The sequence below is a fragment of the Macrosteles quadrilineatus genome, unplaced genomic scaffold (assembly GCF_028750875.1).
Source record: "Macrosteles quadrilineatus isolate MER2022 unplaced genomic scaffold, UCM_ALF_1.0 Scaffold_2__2_contigs__length_208266976, whole genome shotgun sequence".
In the NCBI taxonomy this organism is placed as follows: Eukaryota; Metazoa; Arthropoda; class Insecta; order Hemiptera; family Cicadellidae; genus Macrosteles; species Macrosteles quadrilineatus.
The window spans coordinates 205,209,404-205,230,323 of record NW_026542595.1 but is presented as its reverse complement, the minus strand read 5'-3'; the positions used below and the strand labels follow the sequence as shown (position 1 = coordinate 205,230,323).

At 37.4% G+C, this 20,920-nt stretch overlaps 1 protein-coding gene across 4 annotated transcripts; it reads left to right on the top strand.

Moving 5' to 3' along the window:
* The first annotated feature begins 4,732 nt into the window (after positions 1-4,732).
* LOC128987701 (serine/arginine-rich splicing factor 7-like) lies at positions 4,733-19,474 on the top strand. Of its 4 annotated transcripts, none has more exons than XR_008490268.1 (7): positions 4,733-4,846; positions 12,515-12,580; positions 13,283-13,436; positions 14,242-14,421; positions 16,890-17,053; positions 18,154-18,200; positions 18,686-19,474. XR_008490268.1 is itself a non-coding variant. In XM_054408693.1 (7 exons), exons 2-6 carry the CDS (start codon positions 12,523-12,525, stop codon positions 18,161-18,163), a joined length of 549 nt encoding a protein of 182 aa, XP_054264668.1. In that variant the 5' UTR covers positions 4,733-4,846; positions 12,515-12,522; the 3' UTR covers positions 18,164-18,200; positions 18,686-19,474. The 4 variants fall into 4 exon arrangements, 2 of the variants coding, with proteins under 2 accessions (XP_054264668.1, XP_054264667.1); XR_008490267.1 differs by having other exon boundaries at positions 16,881-17,053; XM_054408693.1 differs by having other exon boundaries at positions 16,890-17,036.
* The last annotated feature ends 1,446 nt before the right edge of the window (positions 19,475-20,920 follow it).

Below are 20,920 nucleotides of genomic sequence, written 5' to 3'. Positions count from 1 at the left end.
AGCTACTTAAGTAGCTTACTATACTACCATTACTACTGATGTTGACTCTTCTGACCTAAATACCTCGTTTCAGTTATTTTGTGATACCTTGAAGAATATTATTCTTCAAAATACACCGCTCAAGAAAATTGGTAGCACCAGCTTCCCTTGCTGGTTCTCTACTGATCTAATCAACCTTATCGTTGAGAAAAAACGACTTCACCGGATTTACAAGAACACCCTAGATAGATCGTCCTACTTAGAGTTTTCGAGATTAAGAGAAGAATGCCGTCGGCAGTCGAGGCATTGCTACAGAGATTACATTGTATATGTTCAAAACTGTCTTCCCAATAACCCCAAAGTTTTTTGGAGATTTGTCAATAACCTAAAACGGCAAGAGATCATCCCAAGTAAACTGACACACAATGATCTGTCGTCAACTCAGCCTGAGCAGATGTGTGAACTATTTGCTAGTTTCTTTTCATCTGCATTCTCTCCTCCATCAATCCCTACAGTTCAGTATAACTTTAATACCGTAAACTGCTTGAGTAAACTTTCTTTCACTACAAATGAAGTTTTCGAAGCATTAGGAGATTTGGATACGTCTAAAGGCTGTGGACCTGATCTCATTCCTTCAAGTGTTCTAAGATATTGCAGAGTATTACTGTGTGACCCTCTTCATGTTCTGTTCAACAAATCCCTTCGTAGTGGTGTTTTCCCTGATGTTCTCAAGCTTGGATATGTGATACCTATACACAAAGCAGGTTCAAAGGAGGATGTTAACAACTATAGACCTGTGGTTATACAATCTGCTGTGGCTAAGGTGTTTGAGAAGTTGGTCGTAACGAAGCTCAGTCCTCTATTTAGAAGTATCCTCTCTCCGAGACAACATGGGTTTACCTTTGGTAGATCTACCACTACCAACTTGGCTGTGATGGAAACTGAAATAATTAAGTCGTTCAATGCTCGCCAGCAATTAGACGCTATCTACCTTGATTTCTCTAAGGCGTTTGATAGAGTTAGCCACCACCATCTCCTGGCTAAATTAAAAGCTTATGGAATAATTGGAGAGCTCCTAGATTGGTTCGGATCCTATCTTTCCAACCGTAAGTTGAGAGTTAGATTCTTTGGACACCTATCAACTGAATTTGAAGTGACGTCGGGTGTACCCCAGGGCTCGCATTTGGGACCGTATCTTTTTAACACCTTTGTGAATGATATTGTTGAGGTTATTGGGTCTGACTGTCTGCTTTTTGCAGATGATTTGAAAGTGTATGGAAAAATTACCTCACCGACTGATTGTCTGTTGCTTCAGGAGAGTCTCCAGGCTATTGTGAATTGGTGCCAGATAAACAACATGTCACTCAATGTGAAGAAATGCAACTGTATTACATTTCATAGAACTAAATCTGCCATCATCTTCGACTACAAACTGGATAACATTCCACTGACTCGTTGTGAGAGTATCCGTGACCTTGGTGTAATGCTTGCTCATGATTTGAGACCCAATTTACATATCCAAAACATCTGTGCGAAAGCGTCTAGATCTCTTGGCCTGTTAGCACGTTCTTCTAGAGACTTTGATGACCTCAACTCTCTTAGGACACTCTATTGCACCATTGTACGTCCGCTGCTTGAATATAACTGCGTAGTATGGTCGCCGCATCAGATTACCCTGGTTCGGGAGCTTCAGACCATCCAAGACAGGTTCTTACGTCTCCTTGGCTGTCGGATGGGGTTTGCCTTCAGAGAAGTTCCTATTAGAGATCTCGAGCCATTGTTCAACCTTCAAAGCTTGGAAGTCAGAAGAGATGTTTCTGGAGTAGTGTTTCTGCACAAGCTGGTGAATGGTTTCGTGGACTGTCCGGAGCTGCTAGGCCAGATTGGTTTCCTCTGTCGTACTGGAACCAGATCTACCGACCTTTTTGGAAGACGGCATGTGAGCAGCAACTATGATGCAAACAGCACCCTCAATAGAATACAGAGACTTGGGAACAAAGCCTCACACCACATCGACTTTTTCGCTGACAGTTCCACATCAGTCAAGAGGAGCCTGCTAAGAGTCGCAACTGACGAGCTCTACAGCCTGCGACAATGACACAGTGACAGTAGTTTGTAATGCATGTAGACACAATCTTTACCTTTGTTAGTATTTAAGTCACATTACATTTTTTGTTAGCAATTCAGATTCATTAGTTTAACAAAAGTCAGATTATTATATTGTTGTCTTTTTGAAATATTTATTTGTTGTTATTGTTGCATGATCAAAGAAAAAAAAATTATATATATATTTATTGTTGTTGTAAGTCTGAAAATATTTATTTGTTGTTAATGGTTTGATAAATGGTATATGGTGATGTTATATTGTTACTTCAGAGTACATATTTTTTTGCTGTAGAATTTAGACTAATGTATTAATTATGTTGTTGCTGTTGTTGTAATTATTTGTAGATTTGTATCACATCTTGCTTTGATTTTTATTGTTATTTCTTTGTAATGTTTCAATGTAATGGGTTTCCCGTTGGAATAAATAAATAAATAAATAAAAATAAATAAGTGACAGAAGACAAGTGGTTGACTTAAAGGGTGCAAAATCCGCAGAAAGGGAGGTTCTGCACGGAGTCCCTCAGGGCTCAGTTCTCGGGCGACTTCTCTTCCTGATTGCCATTAACGACTTGGGGTGGCATGGAAATCTTGTGCTGTTTGCTGACGATACTACCTTGTATATCAGAGGAAAAACACCGCTCCTTGCAGAGGAACTAGCGAAAAATTATCTGAAAGATGTGGAGCTGTGGTTCAGGGCAAACAAACTGCAACTAAATGAGACCAAGACAAACTGGTTGACTTGCACTCTGTCACGCACCCCAAACAACATCGGTGGGAGTTTTAAACTATTGGGTTTCTACCTTGACTCAACACTGGACTGGAGCGATCACGTCAAACATGTATGTACTAAGCTGGCTCGTGTCATATTTCTACTGAGGAGATTGAAGCAGTGTGTTACAGATTCCTACCGGGTTATGGTGTACTATGCTATGTTTCATTGTCATATCTCTTATGGCATAATTCTCTGGGGACACGCTGCTGGGGCAGCCAGAGTTTTGAAGCTCCAGAAGAAAGCTGTGCGCATTATAACAAGCAGCCATCGCCCTGAGCATAGCAAACCCATCTTCAAAAACCTGGGCATATTGACCATCTATAGCCACTACATATGAGCATGCATGCAGGAAATCAAGAACAATGAACTGGGCCTGGTGGCCAGGGCTGACATTCACAACTACAATACAAGAGGCCGAAATCAACTCGATGTTCCTCGCACTCGCCTCAGTAGAAATAGGGACTCATTCCCTGGAAGCGCCATCCGATTCTTCAACAAACTCCCAGCTGCCACTAAGACCCTCGCCAGCAGAAAGTTTAAAACCACCACAGGAAATTTTTTCCGTAAAAATCCCTACTTCTCAATAAAGGAATTCCTGGAAGGTAGTTTGGATGAGCTGAAGTAGAACATAGCGACCGCCATGAGTACTAAAATTATGTTTTTTTACATATTTTAAACTTGTGAGTCTTATACATATGTGCGGAAATAAATAAGTAGTTTTTACGCAGACACAGCCTATTCCCATTATACGATGGGTCAACGGCCAAGAAGATGGTAATAAGGTAATAAGGTAATTGTTAACCTAAGCATGGGTTAGGTTGGGTTGGGTTGGGTTAGGTTAGGTTAGGTTAGGTTAGTTTATTACATATTTAATTTGGTTTACCCAAAAATGGGGTAATTTTTGGTACTTTACTATTTTTTACGATTTTTCAAACCTGGTTTCCTGGGTAAAAACGGCATTTGCCAAAAAAGTGTTTAAAATGGACTAATTATTAAAAAAAAACCCACTCTAAGTTAAAAAGAAACTTATAAAGCCCCAAAAATCAATGATTTCTAGCATTTTTCTTGATTTTCAAACGTGATTTTCAGGGTGAAATAGGCGTTGCCCTTTAAAAGTGCCAATAGTAAAAAGTGCTTAAAATGGTCTAATTTAGGTAGATAAGGCAAAAAAGTTCAATATAGCATAATTAGCATAAGTTCAGTTTTTCTATATAGGTAAATGTGTGTGTGTGTGTGTGTCCGTTAGCACGATAACTCGAACAAAAATCATCCGATTTTGATGAAATTTGGTATAAACATGTAAACCTACATTATTTTATTCTAACGAGTTCACGAACGAGCATGATCGGACCATGGGAACGGGGGGTTTATGGGGGGTTTTATGGGGTAAAAATGGGGTTTTCCCATTTTAGACCCTAAAAACATAAAATTTTGGAATTTCTTTCCCAACCATTTTGTAGAGATTAAAATAAGGAATAATTTAGTATATTGAAGCATTGTTGTATGCCTAAAGGGCAGACTATTTTGGCCTAAACATGTTCAATTAGTTGTTGTCAATTTGTAATGGATCGGAAAACAAAAACATCGAAGAAAAATCATCAATAATAATAATGAATGTTCCCTTTAACAGGAAAGTACCGTCTATTCCTATGGGAAATTCGCTAAAATCATAGATAAAACCATATATCACATACGGGAGTATGTTTTATCATTGACTATATATACCAGTAGGTATATATATAGTCAATGGTTTTATAAAATTCACCCTTTTTGTGAGGTTTCCAGACAAGATCCTGAAATGGCCGAAATAAAATAAATACATAGTTTTACTTGCGTGAACCCCTTCCGTTCTGCCTGTCGCCTTGACGAACAGCCATTTTGTTTTCTCTCCTTCCCGTTTCTGTGCCGGTCACCCTGCTTGTTTGGTGTTTGTCATTTCAAGAAGTGTTATTCATGAAAAGTAGCGGGTTGTGAACTACAAAATAGGTGGTGAGTTACAGTTTTAGAACATTTTTTAACACAAACGATATCTTATTGCTTTGTGGTGAGCACTCATTTTTTGTAACCCGAAAATGTTTTATTCCGTCTCACAAACATGACGGTTGAGTAGGGCTAGCTTCGGCAGCCATTATGACCAAGCGCGACCTCAAGATTTCATGATGCATTTCAGGCTTTGACGAAATTTAAATTAATTCCATTATCAACTGCAGGGCTGATACAGCCAGTCAGCCAACTGGTTCAAACCTAAAATCGTTAGAGAACGATTAAACTTGTGCCTTTCTGCTTAACGGATGTCTCCTCATAGGGCTAGGCCTAGCCTAAGTATCTTTTAGTATTTTAGATTTCTTTCTTTTAGTATATTTTAGAGCGTCGAATGACAACATCGTCTGATAGAGTGTCATTGTTGTTAGTAAAAGGGATATTGGGTGATGAACATTTAGGTGATATTGGTTTGGTATGTGATGATGGGGATTTTGCTGTCCTGTTGTAATGTTATCTCTTTTGGGCGTAGATTTCTCTTGGAAATTGTACAGTGATATCGTCTTCTCCTTCTTCACTTTTCAAGTGACTTGCTCTAACCCTCCGAGTGTTAGGGCCTATGTGTCGTAAAAGCGATTCATAACACATCCGCTGCAGTGTTATGTGTCGCTCTTGTGACTCACAAACACTGTTTACGGCGACGGTTCTGGGACTGACTGAATCGGATTGAACTGGATCGAGTTAAGTAGGTATCGTTTTTTTCAGCAGATTCAGAGATTTCTCCCGATGTCTGTTTCTATACGCTTTTCATTTTCGTTCCGAAAATATTGTAGCAGACAGCTGATGTGCGTATTTGTAAACAGCTTGTTTTGGTTAACCCTTCAACTGGCACAGCGACTATAATAGTCGCGGTAGTCGGTGTCTGTAGTGGCAGCGACTATAATACATTACCATTTTTAGTTGCATTTTGCAAGGTTATTTTAAATTGCATATTAACAGTTAAAAAAGATCGCTAACTTACATAAATTGTATACCAATCGAAAGATGAGGTTTTAAACTTTCATTTTATTACATAAATAACATTTATAACACTGATGGATCAATATAACTAAGTGATAAAGGGGAAGAAAATTTCGCGCGAAGTCAGTTTCTCTATGTAAGCATCACAAAACTACCGAAAATGGATATTTTCAATAAATAATAGCAAGGGGTATTTTTAGTCTACGGAACAGCGGGTGGTACCACTGCATCCGGCAGTTCATTTTCTATATTGAGATATAGGCTATAAATTATATCGATATATTTATAAATAACTCAAATAGAAAAATAACACCTCGGCCACCTTTTTACGAGTATCTGAACTGGCAGCGCGACTATTATAGTCGCGGTAGTAATTCACATGTTTCAACAAAATTTATAACTTTTGTTATAATGACATATACAATCTGATAGCCCATGAAATTCTGTGCATAGTGGACTTTTGTTGCAGTATGTTGCACAACCTGTGCCAACGTCATCACTTGTTGTTTACGTGCAATTTATCTTCTTCACCTGTTCACAAGCTTATGGGAATTTCACCGTTTTTTAGTTTTTGGCCATAACTCAGCCAAAAAAAATTATAAATTGAATGTTTTTACTTTTTTATGTACAGAAATAAATTGCTAACATTTTGTATATCTTGGATTTCATATAAAAAATTTTCTGCATTTGCAGCACAGTTTTGCTTTCAAATTGGAAAAAAAAATTTTTTTGTTTTTTTCTCTTTGTTTCAAAAATTATTATTCCAACTACTTGCAATTTTACCATTCTCAGATTCTTCATTATTTTACGAATAATTCAAGTATATGGTTCATATGGTTTACTTTATTAGTTCAATTTATATGAATTTTCAAAAATATGTCTGCAAAATCACTAAAACGGCCTTGCCACTACAGACTTTTCTATGTGCCAGTTGGAGGGTTAACCTCGCACCGATGACTGATGTGTTTTAACTTATTAGCCTACGTTTATCATTGTTTTAGGGTTAAAAATCAAAATTAGTTTACGTGGTGCATTATAAGAAGATTTAAGTGATTTTGAAGGGCTGGTTGATGATCCTGAAGAAGTAGGTAGTGATAGCCTATTGATATAAATTATCAGCCAGATTCCTATCTATGGTTAGGCTATGCATTCTTAGCTAAACGCTATGTACCGAAATCTATTTTTTGCCCATAACTTATTTATTTGCAAACCTAGTACTTCCTTATATTATTATATTTTTGGAATCCTCATAAAATTCTGAACAAAGTGGCTATTTTAAAATATTTGTAGACCTACATATAAATTATAACAATTTATTGAGCGCAAACATAAATTTGTATCATTTATTTTATAATTTTTGAGAAATGTTAACCCCTCAAAAATTCTTGAACATTTTTTTGTTATGTTTTATATGTTACATTGTAGCCCATAATTTTCCAAACAAAATTATATAAACAGTAAGTTATACTTTACATTGTTTTTAGTTTCTAAGATACATTTTAATAAAACCCTGCGATTGCGCAATAAATGGGCGAACATTAAGACCAAAACTAGAGACACTTGGAGGGCTAAGGTGGCCAGCACGTACAAACCTTATCCGGTCTTCTACTTTCACCAAATATGTGACAGCATGGTGTCTACTCTCCGGGAAATTCGGGAAAACCGGGAAACCTCCGGGAATTTTATCTTACCTTGAAATGTCCTGGAAAACTCCAGGAATCCACCCAAACCTCCGGGAATCCGGAGCCCAGTCATCGGAATCGTCGCCTAACCGAAACACTACCGCTTTTGTTGCCACGATCGCGGGAAATGATTATCGGTGTTGCCGAAACCGCAAGATATGCTCACGGGTATTGCCGCGATCGCGAGTGACGATTATCGGTGTCGCTGAAACCACGAGATATGCCTACGGGTGTTGCCGCGATCGCGGAACACGATTGTCGATGTTGCTAAAACCGCAAGATATGCTCACGGGTATTGCCGCGATTGCGGGAGACGATTATCGGTGTCGCCGAAACCACGTGAGATGCCTACGGGTGTTGCCGCGATCGCGGGAAACGATTATCGGTGTTGCTAAAACCGCAAGATATGCTCACGGGTATTGCCGCGATCGCCAGAGACAATTATCGGTGTCGCCGAAACCACGTAAGATGCCTACGGGTATTGCCGCGATCGCGAGAGACGATTATCGGTGTCGCCGAAACCACGTGAGATGCCTACGGGTGTTGCCGCGATCGCGGGAAACGATTATCGGTGTTGCTAAACCCGCAAGATATGCTCACGGGTATTTCCGCGATCGCGGGAGACGATTATCGGTGTCGCCGAAACCACGTGAGATGCCTACGGGTGTTGCCGCGATCGCGGGAAACGATTATCGGTGTTGCTAAAACTGCAAGATATGCTCACGGGTATTGCCGCGATCGCGGGAGACGATTATCGGTGTTGCCGAAACCGCAAGATATGCTCACGGGTATTGCCGCGATCGCGAGAGACGATTATCGGTGTCGCCGAAACCACGCGAGATGCCTACGGGCGTTGCCGCGATCGCGGGAAACGATCATCGGTGTTGCTAAAACCGCAAGATATGCTCACGGGTATTGCCGCGATCGCGAGTGACGATTATCGGTGTCGCTGAAACCACGAGATATGCCTACGGGTGTTGCCGCGATCGCGGAACACGATTGTCGATGTTGCTAAAACCGCAAGATATGCTCACGGGTATTGCCGCGATTGCGGGAGACGATTATCGGTGTCGCCGAAACCACGTGAGATGCCTACGGGTGTTGCCGCGATCGCGGGAAACGATTATCGGTGTTGCTAAAACCGCAAGATATGCTCACGGGTATTGCCGCGATCGCCAGAGACGATTATCGGTGTCGCCGAAACCACGTAAGATGCCTACGGGTATTGCCGCGATCGCGAGAGACGATTATCGGTGTCGCCGAAACCACGTGAGATGCCTACGGGTGTTGCCGCGATCGCGGGAAACGATTATCGGTGTTGCTAAACCCGCAAGATATGCTCACGGGTATTTCCGCGATCGCGGGAGACGATTATCGGTGTTGCCGAAACCGCAAGATATGCTCACGGGTATTGCCGCGATCGCGAGAGACGATTATCGGTGTCGCCGAAACCACGTGAGATGCCTACGGGCGTTGCCGCGATATGCGCACGGGTATTGCCGCGATCGCGGGAGACGATTATCGGTGTTGCTAAAGCCGCAAGATATGCTCACGGGTATTGCCGCGATCGCGGGAGACGATTATCGGTGTTGCCGAAACCGCAAGATATGCTCACGGGTATTGCCGCGATCGCGAGAGACGATTATCGGTGTCGCCGAAACCACGTGAGATGCCTACGGGCGTTGCCGCGATCGCGGGAAACGATCATCGGTGTCGCTAAAACCGCAAGATATGCGCACGGGTATTGCCGCGATCGCGGGAGACGATTATCGGTGTTGCTAAAGCCGCAAGATATGCTCACGGGTATTGCCGCGATCGCGGGAGACGATTATCGGTGTTGCCGAAACCGCAAGATATGCTCACGAGTATTGCCGCAATCGCGAGAGACGCGTGAGATGCCTACGGGTGTTGCCGCGATCGCGGGAAACGATTATCGGTGTTGCTAAAACCGCAAGATATGCTCAACACGGGTATTGCCGCGATCGCGAGAGACGATTATCGGTGTCGCCGAAACCACGAGATATGCCCACGGGTGTTGCCGCGATCGCGGTAGGCGATTATCGGTGTTGCCGAAACCGCAAGATATGCCTACGGGAATTGCTGCGATCGCGAGAGACGGTTATCGGTGTCGCCCAAACCGCAAAATATGAATACGGGTGTTGCCGTGATCGTTGACGGTGTGACGTTTTGTCGCTGATGTTGAAGATACTGCAAGATATGCTCACTGATATTCCCACAATCGCGGGAGATGATAACTGGTGTCGCCTTACCTACCAGTTATACTGTTTTATTATGTTGTATAAAATATTATTCTTTGGAAATGTTTTGTTTCAAATAATAATAATCATTATTAATAATAATAATAGCCTAATAATAATCATTTTCATTTATTAGCTGGTTGCGATTAGTTAAACGGGTTCCGATAGTAGCTCCTTAAAATTCAGGAATTTGTCTTGAATTCTCCTGGAAAACTCCTTGAATTTTTCAAACCAGGTTTAGTAGACACCATGGACAGGACTTAGGATCTTAGTAACAACACCAGGATTACCATCCTATAATCTCCTTGTGTACTGAACATGGTGTCTCTTATAGGGAAATCGTGTAGTGATACCTTCTACTCATCAAAAATAAATAGGCCTACCAATGTTGCTACATACATACAGAACATCCTGGCGAATCAAAAATGAAGGCGTTGGCACACAGTTTTGTTTATGTGGCGCAAACATGGTGAGGGAATGCTCAATATGTCAAAAGACATGTAAATCTGCTCCACTTGTACCCCTACAACCATGGACATGGCCACATCATTGCTGGCAAAGAATTCATCTTGATTTTGCCGAGCTTCAAGGAAAAGATTTTCTGTTGGTTGTAGATAGTTAGGCCTATTCTAAATGGATTAAGGTGTTCTACATTACTGGTACCACCGCTAATCAAGAAGCTGAGACATTGCTTTGAAACTTTTGGGCTTGCAAACACCGTTGTTACTGATGGGGGACCACAATTCAGGTCTGAAGAATTTGAAAGTTTTTTGAAACAATGGGAGTTTACCACATACTTAACTTCTCCGTATCATCCTGCATTCAACGATCTTGCAGAAAGAGCAGTTCAGACAGTCAAAGTTGCGTTTTCTGCAAGCAAATGCTTCATGACGCCAAGCACAATTGTTCACGAAGTATACAAAATCCTATAGTATATTCGTTCCTCTTTGTTTATCGAAACACCCCACATTCTATCACTGGGATGACGCCTTCAGAAGCTATTTTCAAATACAAACCTAAGACCCACCTGAACCTGCTAAAACACCATCTGTCATCTGAAATTGAAGTGAAGTAGGTATTACTAAGTTGGCTAACAAAAATCGAGGGAAGCCTATAAACTTAAATTTGGGAGAACAGTCATTAGTGCGTTCAGTACGCAAGGTCAAGGTGGGAGGGTAATAATGTATTTACTTTAAAATGGCATATTATAATCATCAATCAATAAATGTGACTTGGGTTATCAACTTTGATTTTAGAGTGTTAAGTAGCTAGTGTATATTGATGTGCAGATGAAAGTTCCTAATACAACATTAAAATGAAATTCAATCGATCGTAGCTTTTTTTCAGTTTTCGTGACAGCATAACAATTTTTGCACCATTGTGTTGAGGTCAAAATCAATCAAGTTTCGAATGTTATATAAATTACTATGGTTCCCTTAGTCTCCTTAATCGACGTGGTAATTAACAAACGTTATTCTTGTTTAGGCATGTCAGGGTGGTTGGTCGAGCCTTATGTGAATTTGAGGCTGTATTAAGTGTTTTGAAGTTGGGTTGGATTAGGAAGGTAGCCTAAAGTTATAAATCAAGTTGTTTTATTAAGATACCTACCTAAAGAGTTTTTGTAGGCTATAATAATTAAAACCATAAAAAAAATACACTTCAAAATACTATATTGAAAAAAATTCTTGCATTTTTTTAAATAGGCTAGTGTTTTGGGGTGTTTTTAAGGGTTTTACTTACAAACGAAAACAGTCTTTAGGTAACATAAACCAACAACTGGATTCATCATAACCTAAACTTTTCCTTACCTAATCCAACCTACCTTCAAAGGACTTATTTAGAAATACAGTCACGAATTCGCTTAAAGCCTGACCGACCTCTCTGAAAGATATATTGTTAGTCTACTTGTAAATGTCGTTTGTCTTAAATACCTTATTCAATCAAACATGGTAGGCCTACATTTTACTAGTTATATCTTCAGGAATAGTCATTTGCTATTATAAATAATGGTATATTTGTAGGAGGCAAAAAACTTTTTAAGTTAGGTATCAAAATTAAAAATTTGTTTGACATCTATAGGCCTACTAAATAATTACCAAACTGCTTGATATGTGTATAATTTGGAGACGAGCAATAAACGCCCGGACCACACAAACAACTACTTCTGGCAATGTTTTGAGATAGTTGAATGTAGAACACTTGCTTGAAAAAAAAAACCTCATAAGGTACATGGTGACAACTATTTAAGTGCAATTCTCTCAAAGCAGGCAAGTCTTTAAAAAGTTGCATCTGTAAATCGTATGGATAAATGAAGGATTATTTCTGTCTGAATTGTAAAATCTGGCCAAGATTGAGAAAATGTCAATTGGTTTAGGTTCAAGGTCGGGTTCAACCAGAACTGTGGGTTCACCATATCACATTAGCAAGCAAACACAGAAAAAGTACTGATACAAAGGATAGGTCTATGTATGTAATGTCCACGTCTTTACTTATGATACTTGTTATAGGTGTTATAGTTCTGAGCGAAACTGATAAGTTAAATTGATGGAATAGTTGTATTTTGTATTATAGGCTATCAATAAACATTTTTTAATTTATTGCTTTATTAAAACTGTGAAACGTGATCACTCCGCTCAACTTTTCACTGCTATGAAAGCAGTCATCAGGTCTAAAAGGCAAAATAAGAATTGAATCTGTATTTTGAAATGTTGTTTCAGACTCAAAGATGTCTCGGTACCGAGATTCTGGTAATGCAGACTGCAAGATTTATGTTGGAGATTTAGGTAAGCTTAAAATGCATTCAAAACAAGCTGTCTTGTTTATAGTTCAAATACCTTAACTTATCAGTCCCTATTAAATTGCTAATTAATTGAAAGATTTCGGGAAGTTTTAAAAAGGCCTACCCTACAATTTAAACCTGGATGGATTTCTTGTGGTTTTTATGTTTTTGATTAGGAAGTAACAAGAGGGTGTCTTTTGCTGCTAACAGAAGTAAAAGCCAGGACCATATAGTGACTTGACTTAATTTTCTTATATTAAACTTACATTATTTAAAATAGTTAGATACTTAAATACTTTTCAATGAAATGGCGACCATACAAAGAAGGTATTTTAAGCCTAGGATGAATGGAGATGAGTGTAGGATGAGTGGCGCGATCTTGTAGTCTTGTTAGTGACTAAGGCCGACTTATTCCTTAGACAGCTGTTGATTTAGTAGCCCATACAGCTAATGGAAACTACAGGACCTACAGTTTATAGTGGAATCCGAACCACATTTTTAGGACTAACTTACCGTACTCTTATAATGAACCAGTATATATATTAGGGGTTGGAAGTGAAATGTTAGCATGATTGATATTTAATTTTAATCCCCTAAGAACCTTTGGCAGCCTATTTATTTTAAGAAAATGATGCATGATGGAAATTACCTACTTCTCAATGGGTTTTTAGTCTCTTTACTATAGCCTATTTACATTTGATTTTAGGATCATCCGCTTCAAAACAAGATTTGGAAGAAGCATTTTCTTATTATGGACCGATCCGTAATGTTTGGGTGGCCAGAAACCCACCCGGCTTTGCATTTGTTGAATTTGAAGACCCCAGAGATGCAGAGGATGCAGTACGAGGTTTGGACGGAAGGTGAGAAGTAATTTGTGATTGAATAAGAATAAGAATAAGAATAAGAATATCTTTATTGTCGTTAAATACAAAAGTACAATAGACAACGTCAAAATATATACAATTTTTCTATGAATTAGGTATATTGTAGTGATAGAAAATAAGTTAAAACAGGATTTTAAAAAACTGAAACTATATATTAGACATTTGGCATCCAAAAAAACCTTCCAGTGAATGAAAGCTTCTGTCAAGAAGCCAATCAGCCAATCTGTCTTTAAATTTATTATAATCAAGCTCTTGAAACAATACAGGTAGCTTATTAAAGAGCTGTATTTGGAGGAATTTGTGGCTATTGGTTGATTTTGATAATCAGAATTTCATTAATCTGTAATTTTAGTCAGAGTTGAGGCTGTTTTGAGCGTTACAATCCATTTCGACTATTTCAGATAGGCAGTACTGTAAAAAATTTTTATTTGTATCAAATCAGAATAGTCTTTAGTTGAACCTTTTAAGAGGTCTTGCAGCCTCTAATAACCTTGCTTTTGCCCATCCACATAGGCACATTTTTCTTTCTACTGCTACTACATATTACCATTAATGCTAAATAGGCCTAGAATACAAAATTGATTTGGTTGGATGTATACTTTGGTGGGGTTTTTTAAGTCATCATTTTTAGATGTGATTTTTGGGATAATTGAAGTTGGGTCTAGGCTGTTCGTCGATATAATGTTGAAATTTATGAGTGTAACAGTTTGTATATAAAAAGGGGTATCTTCAATCTGTAGCAAAAGGTTATTAATACTGGATTGCTATTTTGTGTTTGTAGGACTGTGTGTGGCCGACGTGTGAGGGTAGAGATGTCTAACGGAGCTCGAAAGAGTGGTTATCGAGGTCCGCCACCTCGCCGCAGCCGCCCGTTCCACCCGGAGGATCGCTGCTATGAGTGTGGCGAGCGTGGACATTACGCTCGGGACTGCACACGCTACCGAGGCCGAGGAAGGAGAAGGTGGGTTCCTTTCGAAAATCCCTTAATTCTTAATATCTTATGTTCTTTTCCAGACTTGTGTTCTCGAAATATTCAGGCCATGTTAATAAAGATATGGCTCTTTTTGAAGTGTTCATTTCTATCCACACACACAGCACTTTATGTTAATTGTTGGCACTTAAAGTTGTTTAAGCACAAAACAGTCTGATAATATTGATTTAGGGATGTTTCAGGTATGTATTACTGTCTGTCACAGTTTTATAATTTAAATAGTGATTCTTGTAAATCTGTCAAATGTACAACATAATGTAATGTATTTTTATTTTTATATGCTGTAATTGCGGAAACTTTTATGTATACCTACCAAATTTATTATTTTTGTTCTACAACTATTTTAATAACAGGAACTGAATTTTTAATTTTGTGCGGGCTTATGGTAATAGATTTTTTTTACAGTAATATGTTATTTTTATTGGGGGTAAGGGCTGGGGTTTGAATGTAAATCTTAAACAATTGTCTTCCTGACGTTTTATAGGAAGTGGGGCTGAGTGGTGATTACACAGCACACAGCCTGCTTCTAACGAACGACGCAGAGAATGTTAATCTGAACTGCGTAGAAACTACCTCGCCTCACGCACGGTCACTGCGCCTCGCCTCTTCACACTTGTCTGCCAATCATCTCGGGGGACAAATAATACAAATCAAATGTCCGCTGATTCTAGTTTGATACTTTATAGAATTTTGTTTTCCCTCATTTCTTTTACTGTTTACTTACAGTAACAAATTTGATAATTTTCTTGGCCAAGAGAGTAAAATTGGTGAAATTAACTCTCGTCCGTTATTCTTTTTGTGCAAAATTATACTAAATTTTAATCCTGCATTACAATTTTCTTGTTAGTGAACGCGCTGCGCTGTTTACTATCTATAATAAATTTCAACTGGAAACGGAACAGTATTATTTTTTTGTATATGTCTGGTGAAAATGACAAAACTAAACAATGAAAACCATTGGGACAACACTTTGAATGACGAGATGATTGGCAGTGGCGCTGAGGGAAAGAAAGACAGACAGAAAAAGATTGTGTTTCTCCTAAGTTTTGTAGACTTCGTAGCTCGACACTCTATCTGCGGTTCTCAATCGGCGGTTTAGACTCTCACGCTCACTCTATATATGTGAGTTACACATATTGCATAAAATCAAACCCATTCAGTCACGGTAACAAACTGTATTTTATTAACCATAGGTCTTAGTAAAGGTTTCGTAGTATTACATTCTTCTTAAACATTTTGTTGGGTTAGTTTGGTACTGATATTTTAGCCAAGTGTCTTTACTCTTAATCTTAAAATCATCTCATGAATGTGAGATTATCTTTTTGGTTTGTATTTTCTCAATGTATGTTTTCAGGCCTAATCATTCTCTCACATCATATATTTTCAACATATTGTCATGCTTGCATTTTCATACAAATTTCACTTCACGTCAAATAGCGTTACATAACATGTTCAATACTTTACTAAAAAAAACATTTTATTCTGAAAAATAATCATTTAACAATCCTAAAGATCAATTGCTGATTTTATTTAATAGAAATGTCCATGCTAGCACAACAATTTCAGTAAAAAATAGGTATCCCTTTTCCTACTTGAATATGTAATTGTAAAAAAATAGTTTGCAATCTAGATTAGACAAACTCTTTATACTATTAAAAAGTCATACTTTCTTATTCTTATTATGCTTCAATTTTGTACATAGACTTTCCACTCATAAAATATCTCGCCCTCATTGCCTGTGAGTTTGGCCTATAAATAAGTATAAATTGATTGGAATACCACTCACCTAATAAGTTTTACTGGTTCATTTTGGTGTTAAACTAAATTGATTGTCTAAGACTTTGTAGTGTAGTTTCATCTCCCTTCAATTGTATTATCTATATAAAATATACTTCTTCTAAATCATAACTATTACATTTTTTACACTTGCTTTTATTTTCTATGCTCTAAAGTGTTTATGCTAGCCAACAACTAATTTGGTGATGCTCTTACTGTTTTCTTTTGTCAAATATTGGATGACACAGTGGTAAGAGTGTTGAAAATTGTCCGTGCTGTGGTAAAGATGGGATCGGAAGTCTCTCTAGATTCCTAGGAAAAGTGTGTCAAACAAACCAGTTTTAAAGTTCATGGTGGGTAAACCAATCTCTATATTTCTTCTGGGCAGAAGAGGTTAACTACAACAAAAACCTTTTGTGGTGGGTAGGGGTGGTTCTACCGTATCAAGTATTCAGAAATAAATTTTGCCCGATGAACCATTAGAAACCAATATTTGACAAATGCAGGCATAACCACAAGATGACCGAGGAGTTTTTAGTATAAGACTAGTATGTAATTAAAAAAATCGACCATCTAACATCATCACAATAGCAACTTGTGAGAGGTGAAGGTGTGAGGTTTCACTCTTATTAACACTCTGGGGTGTTCCCCAGGTCATATAGTCGTAGCAGGTCTCGCTCACGCTCTCGTGACCGCCGCACTCGTAGCCGCAGCGCCTCTCGCAGTAGATCCCGTGGCCGCAGCAAGTCACGCACACCCAAGGACCGCAGCAAGAGCAAGTCCAGGTCCAGGTCCCGTTCGCGCAGCAGGTAAACAAATCGCCCAGGTACTGTCACGCTTGTTTTGTTTTTTGTTCATATTAATCTTGTTTGCTGCACTCTTTGACTAAGGATTGGACTAGACATTCCATTCCTACGAAGTTGTAGCCAAGTTATAACCAAAAGCCCTCAATAGAGTGTGCTGATGTTAATTACTGATTGTAACTTTTAACCAAGCCAAACTAGAAGGTTAAATCATTGAAAACCATAGAAAGTTATAACTTTTAAGGGTTAAATAGAAATTAAGCTTGCAACACACTCTGTGACTGTCCCATTCAACAAAGTTCTTTTATTCTTGGAAATTGGCTGCAGCTGATCCATAGACATGAAATGTCTACTTCAAGTAAAACAGGCATGATATTATATTTTTTTACTGAGTTTTTAAGGCATTTTATTTAAGTATTTTAATCATTATAGTTTTTATTATTCTTTCAAGATAAATTATTTATATGTATCATAACCCTTTTAGTCTGGTAGATTTAATGGCATAGTTAGATACATGTAATACTTTATTACAGAGCTATAAGAAATGTGTGTTGCTTAGGCACATAGAATATATTAAACCTGTAAAAATGAAGACTTACAATTTTTCTTTGTGTCAGTCTATATTTCATAATAAATATCAAAATCTGTTAGTATGCATATAATAATAATTTAGTTAGCAAATTAACTATTTGGTCTTAACACCTCATGTACTTGTACTACAGAGCTTCTCAGTTGTTTATTATCTTTTGTCATTCACTACATTTTTTAATATGTCAAGTATTTTGTATAGGCCAAAAATAAAAATTGGAAATGTCCAAAAAGTCCCTATTTTAAAGCGTTTTTTGTCCGGTACAAATTTTGCAATCGATTTTATACTAAGTTCCCGATGAGCCAGAGACTTGAAACTTGAAACATAGCTCACAAATGGATGACAATGCAATATTATAATTTAATTTTCTTATAAATTTTCTAGATGTAACTTAATTTAAGGTGAGATTTAGGTTTGAAAAATCACTATTCCTTAACGTCACTTACACTTTTTATCTGTTATTTAATTTTTCTGACTCGTAGTTTATTTAACTACAAATCAACACATTTTATTTAATGTAAATTTATGTTTCAGAGCCAACTGAACATCTAGTATAACGTTCCAAACCATCTGCAAAACAGGTAACTATCAAGTTGAATCCTAGTATGTTATTACTGAATCAAGTTACAATTATGAGATTATTCTAAATACCATAACAATTTCTGTGGACTTATGAAAATATTAACAAAAGTGAATTTCATATTGCGCTAATAGAAGAGACTATGATACAGCAATATTTCATGCTGTGTTATATTCAATACATTTATTGTTTGTTTATAATTGACTCAATATTCAATAATCCCCAATAATTAAGTATAAGACTCTGTATTTAAGCTCTTTAAATGCTTCAAAGTCATTACCAACATTCAAACTTCAGTGCGGGGACGTAACTTAAGATTGTTAAATTATTTTTCTGTTAAAGGTTGCAAACGGTCGTGTGTGTTGAATTCTTTTCGTTCCCTATTTAAATTTGGCTGATATTGTATTTTTATAGTTTTAAAATATTGCTCAAGTGAAGTGGATGGGTTTGAGTTGTATGATTTTATATGTATATTTTTGATTCCAGTCAAATTGCTGTACACACTCATTTGGAACAACTGGATGTCCATGAAGTTATACCACCTCATTCAGTGTAGTTTTACCTTGATGGCATAAGTATTAGAATATCAATGTTGTATTTTGACTATTTTGTACTAAGTTTGTTTCAACATGCTTGTAATCATTTTAATTTTTTATAGTTTGTCAGTTCTAAGTTTTGTTCTCAAGTGGGGAGGAAATTAATGTCTTTAAATGCAATAAAGGACTCCATTTACCTAATGAAGTATAATGATTTGAAGTTTTTTAATATTGAAAAATATTGACAACTCTCACACAACTTCCTGTGTCGATAAATTGGGTTTTTTCCTCATGCTAGATTCCCAATATTCTTATACTTAAAGATATTAGTTATCTCTACATTTGAACAGTTTTTGACAAGGTTTAATCCTACCTAATATACGACCTAAATAGGCATATTGTATTTTTTGTCTTGATTTTAAATAATAACTTAGTTGTGCAATTGTTTGGGCATTTTTGGTATTCTTAAGTAAAATATTCATCTTTGAAGTTGACCCTTTTACATACTTGTTTTGTCAAAGTATGTATAATGGTTTTGACGGAAATTTAAATGTATGAATTTGTACTGAAATTGTTTCAGCCCTCTCTCTATATTGTGGTTTTAATGTACAGTACAAATAAAACCTTTTCAAAAGTTATAATTATGTTCCATTATATGTCTGTTTTGAGCTTGAAACTCTACTAGCTAAGAACTGTGTTATTATTTGAATTATGTAATAATAAAAGGTACATTTCCTCATTTCTTTTAAACTTTGTTTTCCTCACTGTCCTCCAATTAGGTTTTTATTTTAGCTTACAAATTTGACATTTTGAAAAGAAGAAAGATTTTTGTCTAGTTTATGTTCTAATCATTACTGGCGAGCTGATCGTTAGAGAATCAGGGAACGCTAACACCTGATGGATTGGTAATAAGATGGTGAGTCGCCTACTACTAAGATATTTGAGAAACAAATTTAATGCTAGGGATGTCATTTCATAGGTCTCACCAGGGCTCCTATTTTTACAAACTATGATGTTTCTCTTTAATAAATCGTAACAACATATCTTATAATAAGTTTAGCTAGAGGACCCATGCTGCTCCGCAGCGTTAAAATATCATGAGTCTAAAACCTTTAAAAAAACATGAACAATACTGGAGCTATTGATTTTTAGTTATATAAAATTGTATGTTGGTTGTTCACCTTGCGTTTGCTTGAAACTCGTCCGATTTGAATTAACTTACTAATAGCTAAAATGAAACCTGTTATTTCACGTAAGGTTCTTTGACCAAAATATATAGGATTATACAGGGTGTATATAAAGTCCTGCACGGGCTTAATATTTTCTAAACGACAACAAATAAATCAATAAGATTTGGTACATCAACACCACACCTAAAAATCTACTTTTTCAAGGAACTATGAATTTTCTGTCACATCATAAGGGACGTCCCGCAAGGAGTCGGAAAGAAATCTTAAATAGGAGCATAGGTCAATATGCTTTGATTGGAACAGTTGTTTACTAGGGGTTCTAGGGGGAACTTTGCCAATAATTCGTATTACTTTTTTTTGTAATTTAAACATCTTATTTGAATAAGGAGAGTTGCCCCAGATCAACATACCATATGTCCATTAATGAATAATGATGAGAAATATCCATGATACATTATTAGCTGGGTTTCTAGATTTGTTACTTGTCGTATAATTCTTATTGAAAAAATGCAAGGGTCTAATTTTTTACTTACATTTTCAATTTGAGATGCCCTGTTAGGATTTTTATTGAAAATTAATCCGAGGAATTTTACATTTTGTTGTGGAGATAATTGATTATTCGAAAGGATAATGTGATTTGAATCTTCCCTGTGTGGTGATATGGAGTAGTATGAGTGTAAATGAAGATACCTGGGCCCTATATACCTTCCTCTTACCACTAAAAAATCTGTAGTTAGCCGAAAAGTTTATAATTTCAATTTGTGTTTTTTCCACATATAAGGCCAGACCATTGCCCAGAACCAGTTACCCAGAGCAGAGAATTCTTTGTCTATGCTAGTCTGCAGGAAGTCGATAGTGGGCCCTCTACACAAAAGCATTGTCATCTGCATATTGAAAAAGTTTCATCTTTGTTATATTTGGCATATCATTTGCAGATCAAAAACAAAGAGGGACCCAATATTGACCCCTGTGGGACACCACATTGCACTTTATCC